At 43.3% G+C, this 23631-nt stretch overlaps 1 protein-coding gene across 1 annotated transcript; it reads left to right on the top strand.

The window, feature by feature from the left end:
- TH (tyrosine hydroxylase) lies at nucleotides 1-23204 on the top strand. The gene is made up of 13 exons (XM_009571843.2): nucleotides 1-157; nucleotides 4628-4834; nucleotides 8008-8182; nucleotides 8981-9069; nucleotides 9282-9349; nucleotides 11020-11070; nucleotides 11803-11948; nucleotides 12340-12475; nucleotides 12609-12678; nucleotides 12999-13055; nucleotides 13643-13738; nucleotides 13904-14037; nucleotides 15895-23204. The coding sequence occupies exons 1-13, from the start codon at nucleotides 68-70 to the stop codon at nucleotides 16052-16054; spliced, it is 1479 nt and encodes a 492-aa protein (XP_009570138.1). The 5' UTR covers nucleotides 1-67; the 3' UTR covers nucleotides 16055-23204.
- Nucleotides 23205-23631: the final 427 nt, after the last annotated feature.

Consider the following 23631-nt stretch of genomic DNA (forward strand, 5'->3'; position numbering starts at 1 on the left):
AGCCCTGCCCTATAAAAATCTCGCAAGGAGCTGGGAAGCACAGATCAGAGCTTCTGGAAGAGCAAAAATGCCAACCCCGAACATCTCCACCTCTGCAGCCAAAGGTTTCCGCAGGGCGGTGTCAGAGCTGGACTCCAAGCAAGCCGAGGCCATCATGGTAAGACAATCCTACCCCACTTCTTTACTTCCCCATACAAAAACTGTAGAATCTCCTATAGCTATAGGCAGAGGCAAGCAGGGATATACGGACCAACACTGCCTTTACGGGAGTTCCCAGACACGGGCACCTCCAGGCTCCAGGCTGGCAAAGGACAATTGCCAAAACAGTTTTCTCTATGTACTGGTACATGTAAAATGCAAACATTTGGGGAGATAAAAGCTTGAACTAATGCAACACTCCGACTCCACTCCCGAACTAAAGGCAAGCTAAATAACCCAAAGACCTAAGGCAGGAATAACAAGGAGTCCCCAGTGTGAAAGGCAATTTGAAAATCGTAATACTCTACTGATTTCAAGGCAATAAACTGAACAGATTTCACCTGTTCCAGCATAATGAAAAAGTGTGGCTGTTATTTCAGGCAACATATGAGGCACAGGCAATTTAATCAGTTTGTTCACTGCTGCTGAGTTCATAGTTTAATTTTCTTCCAGCACATCTTTCCTCTGTTTTGGTTCCCAGCCCTCCCTTGATGTGGTCTCAGCCCCATATAGATCTATAGAAAGCTATAGATCTGTATGCGTCGTGGAAAGAAGAGGAAAATTTCCTGCTGATCTGTAAAATGCTTTTAGAAAGCCAAGTCAGACCAAGCCATTGGATTAGCAGTAAGGACAAGGACATTTCACTTTCTAACCCAAATGCCAGAGTGGGCAGGAGGAGGCGGGAGACCCAGCATGGGACAGCTCTGTGGGTCAGAGATGTGGTCATATCCTGTGGATGATCCTGGAGGAGCCAGAGCAGCCAGTGGCAGCGGGTGCACTGAGAGGGAACTCCATCAGTGTGCTTGTCAGGAAAAAATCTAGGAACTGAGCCTGGTTAGGGAACAGATGTGTTTGGCAGAAGTCTGCAGGGTGACTCCAGCACACTGGTTGTAGAGCTCCTTATTTCTTTCTCTACTCCTTTTTCCCCCACTCTCCTCTTAATCTTATGTGATGCTCTAACTTTGTAAAATCAGCCACTACACAGCCAGCAAAAGGTGTTTTGGAGAGTGGAGTGTGCTGGAAAGGAAGGGAAACATTTAGGAGAAAAGGAAGTAAGCTTGCTTTCTTTAATAAAAGGAAATCAGGGAAGGATTCCCTCTCTTACAACCATTTTCATTCTGGCAAAACAATGAACACTTAAGTGGTTCTTGAAAGCCCAGTATTTTCCAGGCTGCTCATCAAATCAGTACTTAAGACACTCGTTGCTGGCTGGAGAAGAGTTGAATGTCTGGTTATTACACACTCTGAGTCACTGCTTTGTGTTTGACAGAAGAATTCAGGTTCACCAGGTGTGCTGGCAGGAGTGTGGCTACCTTCCTGGGGTGAACATAAAACTTCAGTCTGCCTTTGCATCCTCTTTTGAATGAAATTCTTGGAAAAATTTAAAAAAACCCATAAAGAGCACAGCTTTGAGGGTGGGCTGCGTGAAAGGCTTTGTCCTTTGCTCTTACCTAGCACAGGAGATCTCCACAATGCTGTCACTTATTTTGCTGACTTGTACCAGAGAAGAAGCATGACTCTGCATTTGTATATGATAGCGTCTGTCTCAGACTCTCGTGCTGTCAGCAGGACCATGGGAGGTCAGCCACCCAGCCCAACACTGCACCAGCTCTGGCAGGTCCGAAGTGTTCCCTTGTCATTAACCCCCAGTCACCAGCGCCCTGCTGCAGAGGAAATTGTGCAAACTGGAGGGAAAAAAACACCTTTGCAATCCCAGAGCTCATCTACACTGGCAGGTATTTTATTTGTCAGCTGGGCCAGCCAAATATCAAACTCACATTGTGCAAAATTCTTTTGTTATGTATCTAGTTTTTCTGCTGCTAATAGTTTTTATAGCTGGAACAGGGCTTGGATACTGGTGCCCAAGCAGAGCCAGGCAGCAGAGAGCCGCTGGAGGTAAACCATCAGGAAGGAGCACTCAGGAAAGTAGGAGTGGGATGTTACTGTCCCCATGCTGCAGAGAGGGAAACAGTCTTTACAATCCTTCCTGCTTACGGCAAATAAAGAGCTGGGAACAAAGGCCAAAATACTTTAACCCAGAGCACAGAATTTTTTAATGACACTGCTTAGGCAGGACACTCTGAGCTGCAGCACCATCAAAGAAGGAAAAATAAACTAACCGCTTATAAGAGGGGAATGATCATATCAGACTCAGGCTCCAGTTAGGCAAATATATGCTTTGCTAAATCAAATTGAACTTCTTGCTGTAGCTAGATATGCACTCAAGGAGCTAGTTGGCTAGATGATTCAGAAATACCATGTAATGACACCTTCCAAAGAAAGGAAGGCATTTATCACAAGAGATTAGTTTTAGTTCATATGCCAGATTCCCAACTTCCAGCAAAAGGAGGTAGTACCCCAATGAGAGTACATGTGAGAGGCAGAGTAAAGGATGAGATGGGGAACATGCAGCCAGGCAGCCACTACCCATCAGAAGAGACAGCAGGCGGGCAGCCCCCTTCCAGTACTCTTCTACCAGGCAAGATGCAGGCTTTTTAATAAAAATTTTCTCTTTCTCTTTCTCTTTCTCTTTCTCTTTCTCTTTCTCTTTCTCTTTCTCTTTCTCTTTCAATTTACCCACCCCAAACATGCCAACATGGAGCTAAGCAGCTTCCAGGACCCCTCGACAGGGACCAAAATCCCCCTGCTGCTGGTTGGGGCTGCCTCTTCCAGTGTAGCTTTCTGTACAGATCTTCTCACTGTTTAAACTCCTCACAGCTGGATTTTAACCTTATTTAAAACCTAAACATGGGGCTCTAATTCCCCTTCTCTCCACCCTAGAAGTAAAATCCTGCTGCACCTCTATGTATTTGGCACAGTGTGATAAAATATCCTTGGCTAACAAACAACCTGGCTTGGGACCACTGCAAAGCCCAGTTACTGTGGCTAGCACAAGGCTGTTTGCCCTGCTTATTGCAGGCACTTTAAAGTAAACATTTGCTTAGCTTTAAACACAGTAGCAATATAAAACAGACACTGAAAGCTAAGCGCATGCTCACAAGCTTTAAAAGTTATGGCTGAGGTTGCTTATTAGATGCCTTCTCTCCTTCTCTCTTTTGGCATGAATGCTGTCAATCTAGACAAGCAGCAATATGTGCTTACTTGTTAGAAGGTGTTTTTCTGTGCCAAAAGGAATAACGGAGTTGGGGAACAACAAATATAATTTCAGAGGAGTATCTTTATTAAAAAAGGACTAGAGAGAAGCATATGGACTGGTGCCTACATGTGCAGCATTTTTCAGGCTGCATTTGAAATGTCAGCTTTACACTGCTAAAGCATCCAAGAGGATTTTCACAGTAAGCATCAGCTACTAATGGTAGGCTTTGAAAGCCAGAGAGAAAATAGTCTTAATAGTTGAACAGGCAATCGTTTTAAAAGGAAAACTTTCTCCAAATTTTTCACAAAGTAGGGAAGATGCTTGGTTAGCAACTTTTCCAAATATTTTCAGTGCAGTCAGAGAGAAAACTGCAGCCAGTCCCACTCTGTATGCAGGTGCTTGATGGTTTTATGTGCTGCTCCTTCCTCAGTGCTACCACAGGTTTCTTTTAGCAAGTTCTGAGGGTTTGTCATCTGGTTCAGATACTGAACACAGAAAATGGGAAACAGCTGAGCTGCCTCTAACTGGAAAACTGGTTGTAAAAAGACCAAGAACAAATAAGTTAGTATATGAGCTATCTATATCACAAAAGAAAGAGCAGTGATGGAAATAGTTTGTAGCTTGCTCCAAATATAAATAAGTGACCTAACATCACCCCAGGCAGAGATTTGTAGCATTTTAGGTGCATTTTAGGTGCAATTCCAGGTAACAGAATTTGCAGGAGTCTGTTGGGACAAAACAAATCTGCAAATCAGTGGAAGTAATTTATTTTCTGGTGTATATGGGTGTGGTTCTAATTACACTGCAGTGGGCAAATATCTCTTAATGTCAGAAGAAAACATCACATTGGATACTGGGAGAAATTTAGCTAAGCTGCCCTGCCAATACACCTGCAAACAGTTAATGTTTCTGGGCCAGGCCACAGCTGTGGTCTTCAGCTATCCCTCACAGCACATCTTTTCTCAGATTTATCTAAGGTCTCTCCACTTGAGTTAGTCAGACACCTGAAAACTGCATGAGATTGTTTCTGATTTTTATTTTTTGAAGACTATTGAAAAGTATTGGTAGGGGAGGTGAGGGCAGAAGTCCACTCTCTCATCAGGCATTAAAGGTATTTTACACAGAGGTTTCCAAAAGCTCCACATTCCCAAAAGTTCAATTCTAAAGCAGTCCTCATCACCTTAACTTCCTCTACAAAGTCAAGCAAGCCAGTCCAACTTTGCCATTCTTCCTGTGCTGAGGCACATTTGTCACACCTCATCCAGCTACCAGGGATGCCTCTGATCTTCTATACAGGTCTGTCAGAAGTGTTTATTTCTGTTCTGCCTTCAGTCTCCGCGGTTCATTGGTAGACGTCAAAGCCTCATTGAAGATGCCAGGAAGGAAAGAGAGGCTGCAGCAGCAGCAGCCACTGATGACACAGAGTCTACAGAGACCATAGTCTTTGAGGAGAAGGATGGGAAAGCCATGCTGAACCTCTTCTTCATGCTCAAGGGATCCAAGACTTCACCACTGTCCCGTGTGTTTAAAGTATTTGAGGTGAGTACCTAACCTATTGTACTGGGCTCAAGAAATACACTGCACATTTTATGTCTGTTCTGCAAGTCAACCAAAGAAGACCCAGATGAGGTCTGATTACTGTCAGTTATCAGTTAATTGTAGGATCTCAGCACAGTCATGCTTTGCTCATGTCCCAGTGTGCCCTCACTGCGCACCACTAGGAGTAAGACATACTTCTGTTCAGTAGGGCTGTTAAACTCTGGGCTTTGCTTACTTTCTGGATCCAAAAACAGTTTCACACCTACAATCCACACCCTTGTGGCTTGTAGCATACTTCGATGGCCCTTTCCACTGCTCAGCATTTCAATTTCATGTGCAGGGCTTTGATTCCACATTCAAAACACAACATGTGTCTTCTATGACTACAGACCAAACCTGCCTCGCTTATGGATCAAGGCTTTGGCAGTCCCTGAATGGCATTGCCACGTTTATCCTAGGTCAAAGAATTGCAGGAACAACTTTACTCTGAGTGTAAAACTGGCATATTGATTTCAAAATTAACTCCCTACTTCAGGAATGAATTTGATTCAGATGTTAAAGTTTCTGTTGATTCCCCCCAGATATGCACCCTGTATATGGCTTTAGTACCAAAGAAAAATGGTAACTAATTGAAGATTTCCCCCCTAGCCAGCAATATAACATTGCTTTATCTAGGATCTCAATACCATGAATGGAAAGACTGAGATAAGTACTATTTAAACAGCAATTAAAATGCAACAACGTGCATTTATATAGTACATTTTCATTCAGAAGGATTCAAAAGCATTTTGTAAGCTGAGGTTCTGTGATATGTTTTATCTGCAGTAATTTCATTGACTTCAGCAGGGAGAAGAGAGGACAATTTGTTCCTATTAATCAGTCACATGGGTTGTAAAGGAGCCTCTGGAGGTCGCCAGTCCAACCTCCTGCTCAGAACAGGTCCAGTCACAGCAGATTGCTTGGGGCCATGTTTGTTTCATTTTGAATATCACCAAGGCAGAGAATCCACAGTCTCCTTAGATTTCTTGAGCAGTGTTCGACTGCCTTCATTGTAAAAAGCTTTTTCTCTTTTCTTTTTTTAATTCAACATCCTTGCTTCCATCTTGAGCCCATTGCCTTGTGTTTTCCCACTGTGTAATTTTGAGACAAATCTCTGTGTCTTTGCTTTACACCTTCCCTCCACATACTAGTAGACAGTGTTCTAATCTCTCTTGTCCCTTCACTTCATAAGGCTGAAAAAAATCAAATTTTCTCAGTCTTTCTTCATATAACATTGTCCTCCAGCCCCTCCAAGCTCCTTGGCCACCGTCCACTGTACCTGCTACAGCACATCAATGTCTTTCTTCTACGGGACATGGTATTCCAGATGTGGTTTCCCTCATCCCAGACAGAGAGGAGGAATTACTTTGCTTGACGTGTTGTCTTCAGTCTGGCTACTTCAATTCAGATTGTGATTGGCCTTTCTCATCACAAGGGCAAGCTGCTAGGTCATATATCAATACATACAATAATTATATTACATCTTCTTCCCTAGAAAATGCAACCACTTCTGGGGTAAAACCAGATCTCCAGCAAAACTATACAGCAAAACCACTACCTCACAGCTGTAAATATATAAAAATATGTTTGAGGGATAGGTATTTCCCTGAAATTATAGGGCATTCTAGCTATTCATTGTCCATGCAATACTATCTCTGATAATCTTAAGAAAGTGTTGAAGAGCTTCAGCAATTACAAAACATCTTGCACCTCCTCTAAGAGGACTGTTACAAGAAAATCTGTTTTCTCTAGGTGACATATGGTTCTTGTCTCAAGACTGAAAGAATCCCTAAGACAAACTTGTTGCCATGCTTAGTGTCACCATCCTAGAAGTGTACAGCTGCCAGATAAGTCATGAGGAACAAATTAGTGTAACCTTCTGAATGCAGCACACTGCTTAGTGGCCATGAAACATGAAAGGGTACCAAGTACCATCTTGTACTTGGTAGATTTTACATTACACTGCGTTTAAATTCTATAATTTGAACAAATTTTAAAACATCAAGCAAGAAGCAGGCGCAACTTTTGTTAAAATATCATTTGTTTCTTCCTTGAGCAATTTACTTGCTGCACCAAGAGCTCTTCTGGGGGAAAAAAATAAAGAGAGAGAGCTTTAAATATAATAAAAAGCCAAGCATGTCAAGCCACAACAGAAGAAGATTAATTTCCAAAATCCCTCTGGCAATGCAGGTAGAAGATATGAAAGCAGACGAGCATAATGACATTTGCTTCATCATGAACCAGGCTGCAGGGACGCTGGTTTCACTCTGCTGTATGTGTTACATGCAGCCAAGGCATAGCTAATGCAATCACAGCTGTCAGATTAATGCAAAGGTATTGATTGTTGAGGAGACAATGTAATAGTGAAGTTAGTAGGTACATTCAAAAACACAGTCCTCAATTTAATTTACCTGTGGCATTGCGTCTGTTCCTTCTCATCTTTCTTCCTCTGATTAACAAAAGAAATCATGTCCCTTTTTCTACCAAAGATCTCACAGAGTCATTGGAAAGGTTGGGTCGTTACCCAGAGATTTGTTCTTGAACTGCTAGTGTTCACTGAGCTAAAGAAAACTTCTACAAATTTAACAGGACCTTTTGGAAGACTATAGACTCCATTTTGACTCCTTCTAAGTCTTTGAGGGAGGTCAGTTCTGATGAATAGCTCAAATGACAGCAGTTCTAATACTGAGCCCCAAACTAATGCTGCTGCAGACTGGGTAGGGCTCGGCCCCGCTGGTTCAGCACCATGGCCAGCGCCACACCAGGTGCCCCTCGGGCATCACCGCCAACCCCTTCCAAACCAGCAAAACCTTCCTTCACTTTAAGTCGGAGATTAAAGGAAAGGGGGTCATGGGGCATGGGGGTTTGTCACATCATTTCCCCTTCTTGATATGATCCTCTTTGCCACTGTGGAAGCCTTCCGTCCGTAGCTATTAACCGATCTCACTTGTTGTCTATTCAGTAGGAAAAACTGTGGAATTAATGGATAAGTGTGTTTATCCCAGTGTGAGGGGGAAGAAGAAGACAAGTAGGACTCCCTCCCCGGTGTTTCCATATGGACATCTTTAGGAAGTACCAGGAGGTGTTTCAAGTGTTGCTTAATGTTTCTGTTCTCATTTTCCATGTCCCAAAAGACGTTTGAAGCTAAAATTCACCACCTGGAGACCAGACTTAGCCGAAAGCCCCGTGAAGGAAATGCTGAACTGGAGTACTTCGTGCGCTGTGAAGTACACAGCTCTGACCTCAATACTTTCATTAGCTCCATTAAGAGGGTCACAGAAGATGTGAGGACCACTAAGGAAGACAAATGTAAGGAACTTATAAACTGTTTTGTGGAAAGGTTGAGCTGTAGAAACAGTGGAGACTGTTATTCCCAGAAAAGGGGAAGGGCTACTGTGTGCTCAACTTGAGCAAAACAGAAAACACTGCCTCTGGGACACCTGAATCCTGAAAGACACTTTCCTCCTTGGACATTTCTCAACAGACTCCTGAGTACATAGCCCATTCTTCTGGTGCCAGATTGAAAACAAAACAAAACAAAAATAAAAAAAAACCAGAAATCAAACATGAAACTTCATGTTTTGTTCACACCTCTCCAGCAAAGTACTCCATCCCTACTCCCATTTTATATTACAATAGTAAGGTTGTTTCCTGCTTGTGTGTAAGGAACACTGTACATATTCAGCACTAAACTACAAGACACTCTCTATGACATCCTGTTCTGAAGACAGGGTGATTCTTATTGTAAAATATCCCTAGAGATCTACAGTGATCACTCCTACAACCAGTTGGGTCTCTGGATTTGTTTCAATATAAAGCCTGGAATCTTTAAGTAAAATCCAATTTTCATCTTCCTGTTTAATTTTGTCACAAAACACTCTGTTGAGAGATGGGCATGGAAGTAATGAGATAGAGATCATGGCATTAGACCTAACTCTAGAACAGGAGGGTGTGGGACTACTTTCTAGAAGCAGTCATGTGGTGTTGTATGTGCACATTTGGTGCACCAAGTCAGATGTATGTTGTTCAACTTCACAATCTCTTCTCAGAAAGTGTACCTCCATTTTCATTTCTGCAGCTAGTTTTTATCTTTCTCTTTCCCCACAGTTCACTGGTTTCCCAGAAAAATCTGTGAATTGGACAAGTGCCACCATTTGGTCACCAAGTTTGACCCTGACTTGGATCACGATCACCCGGTGAGTTAGTCTTTTTTGGCACATCCTCACTTTGAAGTCCTGAGCTTTTCTTCAGATGCAGGGAGCTGAAGAACACTTATTAGTGCACCTGATCAGGGAACTGTAGTGCAATCACCACCACAAAAAAAGTTCCTTCAGCCGATGAAGAACTTCAGTGAGAAGTTTTAGTTACTGATTGAAACTCCTGTCTGTGTTTCTGTCTGTCAACACAGGGCTACTCTGACCAAGTATATCGCCAGAGAAGGAAATCGATAGCCGAGATTGCTTTTCAGTATAAGCAGTGAGTGTCTTTCCTAACATCCATGCAGGCATTGTGCCATGTCAGTACAACCTCTTGGGAAGTCATTGTGGTACCTTCATGAGACTTTTTATGTTTTGTCTTCCCATTCACCCTTGCCAGCTCTTTTTGTGTTTCTCTTCTCTATGTATTCCAGTTTCTTCTTAATTAAAAAAATGTCTGTGGTCATTAATTTATACATTGATAAAGCCAGAGTAAACCTCCTGCATGACAAAAACCACACGTAGTTCCTTCATACCTCAGACTTCGTTTCAAAATGCAGCATCTCCTTTAGAATGACATCTAGTCTCAGCTTCAGCGTTTCAAATGCTGAAAAATCTACTGTGTGCTGAGAAAACTTCTTTCAATGGATCATTCTTGCCTGTCATCTGCTAGATTGAATTGTGCTATCAGATTTTTTCCCCTTTTTTTTTTTTTTTAGCTATGAGGGTCACCTCTTTACTCTGATAGATTAAATAGATTCCAGTAATGGTCTCATCATTGTCTTATATAGATTTAAGATTATCTCTTGTACTCCTACTTAATACCCTGTTCTGATATATGCAGTGATAGCAGTCAGCCTCCTCACCACAACATCAAACGGAGTTCTAATACTTAGCTGGGTTTGTGAAATATTCCCTAGATCCTATTTGGTAACACTACCTTACACTGTAGCATCTCCCTCTCCAAGCAGGACTTTAAATGTAGATTTCTGTAGTGAGCCATGCTGAAAGTAGGCTATGGAAATCACATGGGTCACCGTCTCGAGCTACCCCTGCAAGTGGTGTGATCCCAGCATGGCTTTCCACTCTGTTAGGCTTCATGTTCTTTGCAGATTTGAAGCCCAGAATACAGACATTGATGTTTTTATCCTGCACTAATACTAAATGCACTGAAAGTCACCGTGCCAGCAAGAGAGTCTTGAGGAACACAGGAGGAAATAGTCTCTAAGATGATGCATCCATTTAAGATGTTTTCTCTCACATCTGATCTCCACGTTAGCATTTATGAGCCACTGTGTAGCATCCCTTCAGGCTGTTAATAGAACAATAACTAAGTTTTATCACTGTAATATGTGAATACCTCATTCAAACACAGAAGGAAATACAATTGTTAATTGTGATGCAGAAAAGGCAAAAGCATCAGATGTCTTTAGTTCCCACTTATATTAAAATCATCTTTTCTTTCCATCTTTAATCTTACTGACAATAATATTTTTTCTGCAGTTCAAATGCTTTTATTTTTTCATATTGGTTGCTTTTATTTTTTCTTATTGGTTGCTTTTATTTCCCAGCCACTGATTCATTCTTTGAACCACCATTTCCCTGCAGTTCAGGCACATGAAATTAATTTATTTTCACACAAAGTTTCCATTTTTGCGAGCGAGAAACATTTTTTTTTTCTGAAAAGTATTATGCTTGCTAAGCTTTTGCTCATCCCTTGTTCATTTATAACCTCTGGATGCACTAAAGCTTTTCTCTGTGTCCATGTATATGTTGCATCTGTACAAATGACCCAGTACCAAGACTTTGTCTTTCCTGTCACGGTATTGTTTAGTTTAAAGAAGGTTAATTAACATCATGCAGAGCTTCTCCAAAGTGCTCCCTTCTCAAAGGGTGAAGGAGTCTGGTTTGCAGTCTGCTGCCATCAATAACACTGCATTTGCGTTGCAGAGGGGACCCAATCCCTCATGTGGAGTACACAGCAGAGGAGATCGCTACCTGGTGAGCAATGATTTAATCTATGAACTCTCATGGTTTCATCAGTAGAAGCTGGGAATCAAAAAAATGTTGTGGTGTGACCTCTTGGAAATGTACCAAGAGTGCAAGCAGCCTACTTAATGGTTTGTTATAAAAACTGGTAACTTATAGCATGGTGTTCTACAATAAGGATTGCATTCGGGAGACCGAGCTGTCTCCAAAACTGTGATGCTCTGCCACCTCCTGTCTTGGGGCTGCGCAGAGAGCACTTCCATGCTGCAGCCCTCAGGAGTTACTCTAAAGGACCCTCCGAGGTAGATAATTCAGAGTCTCACTTCTCCATGGTGTGGACATGGATTAGAAGCAGCCTCCTTAAAAAAAGGCCAGTTATCATAGCTGCAGAAAGGAGCACAAGGCCCGTGGTGGTATCTGCAGGGTATCTTGCTGGCTTCACTTAGGAAAACACTTCCTTTGATTATGATTATTTCCGGGAGTGTCACTGCAGGACTTTTTATAAATTCCTCTGACTTTCAAGGTCAGAAGTGGGTCTGTGCAGATACAGCTGCTGATTTTGCAGGCTCATTTGAATGTGTGTGTGTATGTTTACATACCTCTATCAATGCACACAGACATAAACTTAGTGGTGGAGAAAGGCTAAAGGACAAGAAATCTAGAGGCATTAGTCTTTGATAATGTATAACTAGAGGACAGGAGACACACCAAGCCACTGATCATCTGACACCTCTTGTCCTGAAGGAAAGAGGTGTACAGCACCCTGAAGAGTCTCTACCCCACCCATGCCTGCAAGGAGTACCTTGAAGCTTTCAGTCTACTGGAGAAATTCTGTGGCTACAATGAGAACAACATCCCTCAGCTGGAGGAGGTCTCCCGCTTCCTGAAAGGTGTGTGCAAGCCTGGGGGACCTAGGCCGAGGATCTGCCAGGGCTCCAGCACTGTAGCGGCAGCTACAGCCGGGAAACATGGAAGTGAAGGAGGAGCATGTGAGCTGAGATTCGGGAGGAGAGCTGGTGAAGGGTTTTGCACTGTCCACAGAGGACCCCAGGCAGAGGGAACTGTGGGCAAACGTGGAGGGCTGCAGCTAAAGGTCAAGCCAATAGTCAAATGATCCCACCGAGCACCTAAAGAATAGATGTTGCTCCTTACTAAGAGAAAAAAGATTAGGCTTGGCACAGCAGAAGCCCTTTAGTTTCTACCACTGATGTTTTTGCTGTCTGTGTTGAGAACACTCCCGCAGGCGATGCATGCTCAAAAAGACAGTATGCATTGTTTCAGAGAGGACTGGCTTCCAACTCCGGCCAGTGGCTGGCTTGCTGTCAGCACGGGATTTCCTCGCCAGCCTGGCCTTCCGCGTCTTCCAGTGCACACAGTACATCCGTCATGCATCCTCGCCCATGCACTCCCCTGAGCCGTGAGTATCACCTGGCTGAGAAAGTCTCCCCTGCCCAGACATCCCACCTGGCCAGCAATTAACCTTTCTCTCTAATCAGCAAACTCTAGCTGCTGCTGACCACATTTTCCTCCTTTCCCCTGGGCATTGGCAGGGATTGCTGTCATGAGCTGCTGGGGCACGTCCCAATGCTGGCTGACAAGACATTTGCCCAGTTCTCTCAGGTAAGGTCTGCCTTATTGACCCCACAAGGGCAGGGCATGAGGTGGGAACCCTAAATGACCCCAGTCTTGCTACCTAAACTCCTCTTGTTTTAGCATTTATTCGTAAACCCTAGAGACAGATTGAGAAACCTAATACAGAGTAAAAATGTCAGATGCTGTACAAAAGCATTTTTAGTCTGCGCATGATGAAGCCCCAGCAGATGCATGGCAGTGTAGGGCAGCAATATTTCTTGTCTCAACGCAATAAGACAGAGCAATGCATGCATAAGGGCCTCAGACCAAATCTATCCTGATGTTCCCTCCTTCCCTTCTCTTCACAGGACATTGGGCTGGCATCTCTGGGAGCAACTGATGAAGAAATTGAGAAACTTGCAACAGTAAGTTTTCCTCTCTACTGGATGGGGGCCCCAACTCCTCCAGCAGCACTTCTGTGGAACTGGTCCAGCATGTTCTCCCCAGATCTGCAGGCTCAGAGTTCCTACTTGAGCTGCCCTAGCCCTGCACTTTCATGATGACTGTGCAGAGCAGAGATCAGTTGAAGAGCAGAGCTTACCTGCACATTAACCCAACTTCCTCTGGCACCACAGTATCATCAAGCATCATATTTCAAACAGCAGCACTGCTGGAACTCATTGGGATGGGATTAAATGACATCCACTTCCTTTGGCTCTCCCTTGGCAAAGTGACCCATCCAAGGGCACCAAACGGCAACACCATGCTGTATTTAGGCGCACAGGGGACCAGTCCAGGGACACAGTTTCTATCTGTCCCCATGTGGCAGCAGGTTAGCTTAGCATTTTGCCCTGTCAGCAATGGGTGTAGGGTAAGGAGAGGGGACAAAGTGCCAGGTGTCTATTCATCTAAACAGCCACATTCTCTGGTCACAATGCAAGAACTCAGAAGTGACAGGGAGATGAAGATAGGAAGCTGTGTCCGCTATGCAGTTTTCCTTTTCCTTTCACAGCTTTACTGGTTTACGGTGGAGTTTGGGCTCTGCAGACAGAACGGGATAGTCAAAGCCTATGGAGCGGGCCTCCTGTCTTCCTACGGGGAGCTCATAGTAAGTTCCAGCATAAATTGCTTCTCTATTCCCTGTACTGCAAAAACCTTCTTCCTCTGCACAGCTTCAATGACTTTACCCGATCTGTTCTCCACCTCTGTCTATTACATATGAGCTCTACGATCTCCTTAACTTTATGCTGACTTTCTTCTGCTGTGTCCATAGCACTCCTTATCAGATGAACCAGAGGTGCGGGACTTTGACCCTGACGCAGCTGCCGTTCAGCCCTACCAGGACCAGAACTACCAGTCTGTATATTTTGTGTCTGAGAGCTTCAGCGATGCCAAAAATAAACTGAGGTAGGACTGGGCAGTGAGAGAGACCCAAACAGAAGGAAATGAAGCTGTAATATACTGAAACAGGGCTTGACACCACGGCTGCTTTCAGCTCCAGGTCTCAGAATTACTCTGGAAACTGTTGTCAGGTCTTTCCAAGTGAAGTGATTTTAACCCTTTAACATCTGGCTGATAGAGGAAAACTTTACTTTCACCTGGGGAGCCTGTTCACACACACACGGCTGCTTTAAAAAAAACCCTGCTGTTGCCTAGTGAGTTATTTCCTTGCATTTAAAAAGGAAAAATACACCACATACACAGCTGAGATTAGGCTAGAGGGGTTTTGACAGTGACAAGCACTGTAAATGATCCTCTTTAAAATGCTCAGACCACACCTGCATTACTCTATATGGTGAAAACATTAAAACATCTTTGTTTTTAATTTTTATTACTGACAGCTTCCACCATCAACCTTATTATCAATGTCACTCCTTAAGAAAAGCCTGTTTTCCCATAAAGAAAACTTTCCACCAGTTTTCTAGGATGCCTCCCAATGCCCTTCCAGACACCCATGATGTACTTGTATGATTCGAAAAGGTGTCCAGTGAACATACTCCTGTTAGGGGCAAGTTTCTAACCACTAGCAGCTGTGCTATTAGTTATCGCTGTGGCTGATGGCTTTAATAAGTGAGGTGATACAGTCCTTGCCCAGGAAGGCTCAGGGCATGGGCTAAGCTGTATCTTTTAGGAGGTGGACAATGTGAATATGCAGAAAGCCCCTCTGTTTACAATTGGTTTTGTTTCCCTGCAAGTCCCAGCCTACCTCTTGGCTCCCTCTGGAGCTGTTGGTGTTTTCCCTAAGCCTCACAATTCAGAACTAGGCTTCCTCACGGCATCTGAGAAAGAACTGCGCCTCCCCGAGCCCTACGCCAGAGCAGACCCACGGTAGCCACAAGAGGGAACCCTAAGCTAAGCAAATCAGGAGCGAAAGGGTGAAGCCTCATCAGAAGCAAGGAGCATGCCTGATGCTAGTGCTGCTTGTACCCACATCTTCCCAGGCCTTTCCAGCATAACATCATAACCTAAATAGAGATTCAAAGGTCCATATTTACACAGCTGCTAAAGAGAAACAAAGTGTACAAATCTTAGCCTAGGAGATGCACATGAGCAGCTTTGGGGAAACCTTTACCTTGATTTGGTTTCGTGTAACCATGTGCTTCTCCATTCAAATGGTAGCAACAAGGTCTTGCTCTTGAGAGGTACCAGGCAAAGTCAGGTTTATCACTGAGATCTAAACTCCAGTTGACTTTGAGTACAATAGTGCAATTTTGCTCTGCTGCATGGCTCTGGTGACACTATCCCCATTCATTGTCCTGGCATGATCCACTGACTGTCAAATCTATCCTTAATATGGTTTGCAGCTAGTTCCTCCCTCCCCAAGTAAGGATTAGTCTAAAATTAATGTCAGAGAGGATTTAGGAATGTAATACTGTAGTACCACAGGTTTTCTCTGAAATTACCTTCTCAATCTCCTTGACAATTTTGAAAAAGATAAAAAAAGGAAATGGAAGTAGAGGATGTCTGCTGATGGCCATGGATGTGACCAGTTCAGTGCACCCTCCAGTTGTACGCAATACCATGTGTTGAGCCCACAGAAACCTGCACTCAAACTCATGATCTTCCTTGCTGAACAAAAGGGATCTCAACTACTACTATAGCCCTGTGCGGCTGGAAAGTTAGGAAACCAGAGCTTTTGTGATAACCTAGAAACCGCGCTTAAAGGAAACACTAAGCTGTTGTGATCTGGGTGAATGGTGATGGGTAGTAGGCAGACTAAGGACCCATTTCTTGTAACAAGTCCTCTGCAACCTCTCTTTGCAGGAACTACGCGGCACACATCAAACGGCCCTTCTCAGTGAAATATGAGCCCTACACTCACAGCATTGAGCTTCTGGACAGCCCTCAGATGATCTGTCACTCCCTGGAGAGTGTAAGGGATGAGCTTCACTCTCTGATTAATGCACTCAATGTTATCAGTTAATATGAGAACTGGTGTCTTTCCTTCCCCTCTTCCCTGGCAGCCCCAAAATGGCCTGCTCTGCCCTCACCTAGTTCCCAGCTGATAGCTCCTGCCTGTCTTCTCCAAACACTTGCACCACTGTCTGTCACCCTGCAACCCCAACAGCTTTCCAATTTTGTATGTAGGGGCAGGTCAGAGGAGGGCAGGGGGGCAGACCCAAGGCCTGCTGGTGTTTTGGGTAGCATTTCTGTTGACTGCCGGAAGAGGTGTAGCACAGACAAAAAGCATGGCTAAACTATAAAATTGAAGTCAAGAGCTGTGTGCTAGGCTCCTGGAAACAACAAAGAGGAGAAAAGCTGCTTTATTATTAAAAAAAAAAAAAAAAGAAAGAAAATTAAGAGAAAGAAAGAAAGAAAAAGAATCTATTTTTTTGCAGTTTGAGAGAATAAATTACTCTGCTTTTTTAGCTTCAAAGCAACTCTTATAGAAACTACATGAGGGACCCTTAATCCCCACCATATTCTGCCTTTTTGCAGCCCCATATATTGGGAGGTGGAGACATGCCCTACAAGCTTTTCTGCCTGAACCAACCCTGTGAATTTTGAAATTTAGTCTCCCAGCCTCCCCTTAGCTTCTTACACAGAGGGATGCTTGGGCATGAACCCCTGAGCTGCACCACCCCACCAGGCTGCACTAAGCACCATAGCTCCCCTGAACTTCTGAACTGACTGAAGCCAGGAGTTGCCTGTCTGGCATAGAGCAGCCCTGATCTGCTTTCATCCTCCCAAACACAAGCACCGTAGAACAAGCCCTGGCTACCCTGGACCAGACTGTGGGCATCCCCTTCAAGCCCTCTTTTAAAAGCTCTCACAGCAGGGAGTGCTCAAGGTCCTATGTGCCATTGTTCATAGCAGATAACAGTCACAGCTATTGATGTTCCTGCATGCTGGTGGCCTTAGGCAGCCTCTTGGTGTCCCGAATTTGTTGGTTATTGCAGACTGACTGAGTGGAGCCACTGGTGTCCCATGCTTGCCAGCCCTTGTGAAGATTTCACACGTTTCTGCTTTTCCTGTCTGTTATACAGGTACAGCATCATCTTGTTCTTAGATATTCCAGTATCACTGTCACCTGCAGTAGCTCAGGTGTGAAACTAATGCTACTGCTGGCCATTGCTGAGAAAGGTAACATATGGTTAGGATGCCCAAACCCAGTGTAATCCAGCTTTCACTGTGATATTAATGGCTTAGTCTGACCCAAAGCTCTCAGTTTTCCTCCCCCTACTTTTGCCCTTCTTATCTTCTTGCAGGCTGCCTCATAACTTAGCGGTTTGCTCAGAAGTTTGGCCCAAGGTTATGCAGCTGTGCAGTATCAGAGCTGGGCTTGAGATGCATGGAGGCAGCTCAACAGCTGTGGGGGACAGCAAAGGGGAGAATTACATGTAGTTGTTTGCATTATAACATTTCTGTACAGACTTTTACTATCCTTATCCACTATATATGATTTTCATAATTTCCTCTGTAAAGAAATGCAAGGCTTAGCAATTAAGTTTTGTCTATGAGGTGTAACTATCCTCCAATACTTATACATACCATGTTATTTTTACTGTGGCTCAGTCATAATAGTTTACAACTCATTACATTTTATCCCAGTTCAGACCTTCACATACATATGTTTAACCCCCAGCTCTCTCAAATTTTAACTACTTAGCTACTGACAGCACTTAATCTCCCACCTGCTTCAATCCCTCTCTTTTGTTTCCTTTCTTATTTTAGCCCCCTCCTAAACTGGTTAAAAGAAATCAGCTGTTCAACACTAGGGCTATTTGCTTCCCCTCAAGTTGCTCCTTCTCAGAGGACTGTTCCTCCCGTAAATAAATAAAACCGAGTTCATTCAGTTATTGTAATTTTAGAACACTTTTTCCAAAGTTTCAGCTATGATTGCCAATCTGGGTGGATCGAGATCTTAAGCTGTAATTCTCAAGGCTCCCTTAAGAACTGTAACAACTTTTACTTTGGGTTCTTAAGTTATTACTATTACATTGGGTAGCTGGAGCAAGCTATGCAAGACTAAGCCAGGTTAGGTCATAGGTTAGCTATCTAGCCATCAAAATTTTATTGGTGACTCCAGTAAAACAGACTAAAGTAAAGAAAATAGAGTTCCAAACATGCAAGATGCAACAATGAACCCTGTATAGTTAATACACAGCTTACGGCCTTGCCAGCATTAGCAATGTCGTGTTACTGGCAAGTAACACCCGTGGTACTGCAGGTTGCTGTTCCACCTCTCCTTTGGGAGTCTCCAGCTCCTGGGCTACTGCCTGTGAGTGCAGCAAGGATGCTGCAAATACCATGACAAAGTCAGGCCCCTGATCAGGACCGAGCAGGGAGTTTCCATGGAGGCATTTGCTTTCTAGCCTGACCTTGAAAGCCATAAAGGTCTGGTCTGTAGTTCTCCAAAGCACTTCACAGTCACTGCTTGCCTCATTAAATGTCTAAAATTAATGCAATTTATAAAAAGACCAAAGCTATTAAAATGGAGTGAAAATCCAAGTTAAAAACCCTTGCAACTTCAGGAGCCTTCAACTCCCCCACCTTGCCTCAGAGTTTGCATTGCTGCTCTGTGACTCTGTCAGCTGTTGCTTATTTGAGGAGCTGTAGTAAAATCTGTTACCCGACAAAAATAGAAAATAAGCAAAACTCGAAGCATAGAACAGCTCTGTTAGCATGCAAGCATATAAACGGATCTACTATAGCCATAGAGGAGGTAAACAACATGCAGGCCGCACCCCGTTGCTTCCGAGAGATGAGGTTGTGCTAGGGTGTACTGTGAGCACCAGGTTCAGGCTGAACAGATGCCAGAGGTTCCTCTTTGGGGCATTTTGTGTGTCAAATTCATGACAGAGTTCAGAATTACTTGGCCTCTTAGGGGGATATCTGAGAAACATGAACCCTTTTGTATTTACAGTTGCCCTCATCTATTTAATATCTTAGAAAACTTAACCTATTAGTAACACAATAGGTCCCCTTCAATTTTGTCTCCAAGGCTTGTTCTTTTTTGTCTGATTTCAAATGCAATACTTGGTCCCTTATTTCATCAACCATATCTGAATTGGATTCTTCTTTTCTCATTCTACCTCTTTTTCTCATGTTGCTGCTTCTATCTGAGTTTTGTTGGTTTTTTTAATCCTATTGTAGTATCTTCGAGTCTTTGACACAGGGCCACCTGGGAATGGGCTATCCAAAAAACACATGACAGGGTTGTAGACCAGTCCCTGACCTGTCACTGCTTCTTAAAGCTACTAATATCAAGGTTAACTTTTCAGCCCATTATTTTCAATATGGTCCTAATATTTTCTTTAGTCTATTTTTAGTAGTGTGACTAATTTCTTTCTACAAGGCTGTAGGACTGCAGGTGATATGATATACGCAGTCCTTGGTTAATGCCCAGGTTACTCATTAAGGCTTGAGTGACTTCACTTACAAAGCTCTCTCCTCTGTCTCGTTCTACCTCTGTTAATGTCCCATACCTATGGACAATTTCCTGTAACAGCATTTTTACCGTTCCGACAGTTGTATTCCTTTTAGATAGAAGAAGCTCAACCCATCTTAGAAACACATTCATGGTGACAGAGATACCAATACCCTCCTTTAGTATGTTGAACTGGGTGATCCCTTTGCAGTATTTGTCACAGTCCTTTGTATAGACAGTATAGTATAGTTGGCAGCTTTCTTTTACTAGTTCACTTTTGCATCATTGCACACCTTATACAGTGTTTATTCATATCCTCTAAATCTTGCTTCATATGGGGCCAAATATAAATTCTTTGCACTCTTTTTAGAGTACCTTTTACTCCATTATGTAACTTAGTACAGCAGTCTAAGATGACTTGCTCTCATTCCGCCAGCCACAGTATCCATCCCATCTTCTCTTTTAGCTGATTCCTGGTTGGGGCTGCAGTAAATAACATTGAGTCAATTTATCTACTTGCTCACTAAATTGTTTCTCGGTATTGCTTTCAGTCTTCCCATATGTTACGTATATTTTATTCCCACTCTTCCTCTGAGTTTGTAAAATAGACCTCCTGTTTTCTTCATGGGTGACTGATTCTGTGCTTGCCTTCAGTAAGCACAGTATTTTATTCTATTATCAGCACAGTGGCTCTCTGTAGATAGATATTATGCAAAGGTGTTTATGTCTTTTACTGGCAGGCTGTAAGCTCCTTGACATAATTTTTTCTCTAGTTTCCCCACTATTTGTTCCTTCATTCCACTGATAGCAGCATCTTGGATTATTTTTCCTCCTTGATCAAATTTAGCATTCCCATGGGTGCACAATACCTTTGGTTTATTACAGGTTTCCCTAAAATAGTTATCCACATTAATATTCATTTCTTCTCCTTGTGCTTTAGAGAAGAGCATGAGTAGGCTAGGCTACAACTGAACCATTGAGGGTGAAATCCTCAAAGACCATCACAGCCCAGGCTCTAACCAGACTTTATCTTGGCCAGAGAAATTTTGGTCCAGCTCCTGTGGAAGACTCATGCTACTGGGTATCCATTTCCCTTTACTATTTTTATATAATGGTACTGCTCCTGCAGAATCACTTCATGTTGAAATTCTTATTACAAATAACTTCCCTTTGACTGGGAATTTTAGTGCAGAAGCTTTTCAAGCAGCTTCCTTCACATTAGATAAAGCATCATCCTGCTCCTTGCTTCAGCTCCCTTGCTGAATCTTTTTCTTTTATCTCCATAATGCTATGCTGCTACTTGCTAAGATGCATATGCTGCCATAAGATACTAGCACAGATATAGATATGCTGCCATAAGAAATTAAAAACTCTCAGTACTCTTCAGAGTTCGACTGCTACGTGGGAGTCTTTATTTCACAGAAAGCTTAACCTTTCTACCATCTATCCTTGTTGTTGTTTCTCCAGTTCCAATTCCCAAACAGCTAACATGGGGTTGCATTACTTTTGCCATATTCAAATTGACTTTAAATCCCATTTGGTCTATTAATTTTAAAACTTCTCTTATTTACCTCTTCTGTAGCTGCCATCATAGAGTCATAGAATTATTTGGATTGGAAGAGACCATGAAGGTCATATAGTCCAACCCTCCTGCAGTGAGCAGTCCCCCAAATATCATTCACATAGGACAATTTCTTGTCTTTGTCCCCTGGATACCATCATTCAAACACTTTCCTAACACAAGCATGTGCAGCAGGGCAGGTGCTCAGCCCTGTGGGATGCCAGTAAAGGTATAATGTTTGTCTCTTAATGTGAAAGCAATTCTGTAAATTGCTTCTTCCCCTCCGTTTTGCCATATGGGAGTTTGCTGTGAATCACAGGGGTGCATTTGTGCCGTTAGCTCTCCTAATTCATCCATTGTCCAAGGACCCTGACTCAGGTTTGGCATTGCCAGGGCTAATGGAGGTACCTGCTCTCTGTTGGGAGTGGGTGGTTGTTACATGGCATCATGTCCTACTGACGTTGGAGCAGCTCGCCATCAGTTCATTAAAGACTCTCCACCTTCCTCAAGCTCATGGACTGATGTCAATGCTGCCAGTTGCATCCTTGTCTTACCCTTCTGCTGGGGAATTCAGTTTAATGCCCATGATGGCATGATTAAATGCTCATTAGGAAGGTACCCAATGTGGAACAAATGAAAGCTGGTGAAGCACATGCTCTAATCAACTTACTGCTTAATTCCCATTTAGTTCAACACTTGAAGCAGTTTCTCCAAGTCCTACACTCCACTGTTGCACCTTCTTTCAGTGGCTTCACATCTGCAGCTACCTGTCTTGGGGTCACTTTTTAGATTGTAGCAGCTATAGCAGTTTGATCCGCCGTACCTGTCTGCCTTGGGATGGCACTTGTGGTCTTCGTGGGATATGCTGCTAATCTCAATTTCTCTTTCTTTCCCATTGGCCCATATCATCCTTGAAATTGTCTTCCTCTGATGGCTCCCAATCCAGTTCTCTTCACCACTTCCTGCAGCTACAGCAGTTATTTTTAAGTTTTGCATCCCAATCTGCTTTTGCAAGTGTCTAATTTTAGCTTTGCGTTTACTATGATCAGGTCCCTTTTGGGATCTCCCTTGCTCCAGGGTGAATCACTGCACTATCTATGTTAATCCCTCTCCCTAGTAGTGCAGTTTTTCCTTCTCTTTTCCTAAATTAATCTGATTTTCTAATTGCCATTGTACCTCCCTTTTGCCTTTTTGGGCCACTAGATGGTATTCCTTTTCTAATGACAAACTTATTTCAAGTCACTGAGTAGACTCTTTTAAAAGACAATTTTCCCACTGAAGCATCTGATATTCTGATGTTGCCTTGGCTCAGTCGGCACAGATTATTGCTGCTTCCCATACCAGTACCACTAACAGAAGCAGCATATCCTCAAGCCTCCCTTCATCCTCTCTCCTGTATCAGGGAACATTTGGTCTCTATCACTCATCAGCTTCCTGTGGGCTGGAGAGGCACCCACAGCCCTTGCTGTAATCTCTGATATTGTTGGGATTTCCTGTAGCCCTCCGGTATTCCTGATTGTAGGCATTTTTTTAAGTCTTTTTACATTTTTCCCATGCTTTCAGTTTTGTCTTAAGGTATTCCTTAAGAATTGTGCACGAGGCTGGTCAGATTTATAGAGTTGCCTTGAATAAGATACCTCATAAGAAAAGACTTGGAGGATCTACCCAGTCATAGTCTCCACCAAAAGATGTAATAAACTCCCTTTTCCTGACAATGGAGCAGATTTGTAGGATTACATGGTTGTTTAGAGCTAAGCATGAGTACGTGGTCTTTAGGTGGGTCATGGATGCCTTCATGCCATTTCCTCAGACCTCACAAAATCTGGCTGCAAGCTCTATAAAAAGTCACTTGAAGAAAGCTGAGGTGATGGGTTAGCCCAGGTTGAACTTCCGTAGATGGAGGATGGGCTGATGAAGGAGGAATAAAGGAGAAAAGCCTTCCTCTGAGCTAGGCCCCACTGTACCCTCTGGTATCTGCTTGTCCCAGTGCCTCACTGAGTGATCTCTTGCTGTTGTTGCTGCTTCTGCTGTGGGTGGATCTGTTGTCTGTCTCTCTGTGTAAAGAAATATGAAATGGAATTATTTTTCATTTTGTAATTGTGCTGCTGCTGACATGATAGTAAGAATAAAAAATTATATATTTCTGGTCTAGCATCCTGAGTTTGGCTTCTGCATCCTTCTGCTGTCCAGATTCACGACTGCCATCTTGCCTGCATGCAGTACACAAAATCCAACCTGGGGCCTGTTATGACTGGAGATCTGTAACTGGCGCTCATGCAAAGTGTTTACTCAGAGGTGGAAAATCATCCCTTGTTTGCAAATAGCTGATCGAAGCCTTTCTTTGCCAGGTTATTACTGACTGCACAACTATACATGAAACAGTAGTTGGGAGGTCTCTTTTAAATAGTAATTCATCAGGGGGCTTGTCTTCACTACATGCTCTCTCTTCTGGTATTTCTCACTATTTCTGTTCAGTTCCAGTTATGTTAGGCCATATAGGAATGCCGGCGTATGCACTGTGCCTGGTAATGCAGTCTAGTTTGCAATTAACCAGGCTATGCAACTGCAA

This window comes from Cuculus canorus, chromosome 5 (genome assembly GCF_017976375.1).
Source record: "Cuculus canorus isolate bCucCan1 chromosome 5, bCucCan1.pri, whole genome shotgun sequence".
Classification (NCBI taxonomy): domain Eukaryota; kingdom Metazoa; phylum Chordata; class Aves; order Cuculiformes; family Cuculidae; genus Cuculus; species Cuculus canorus.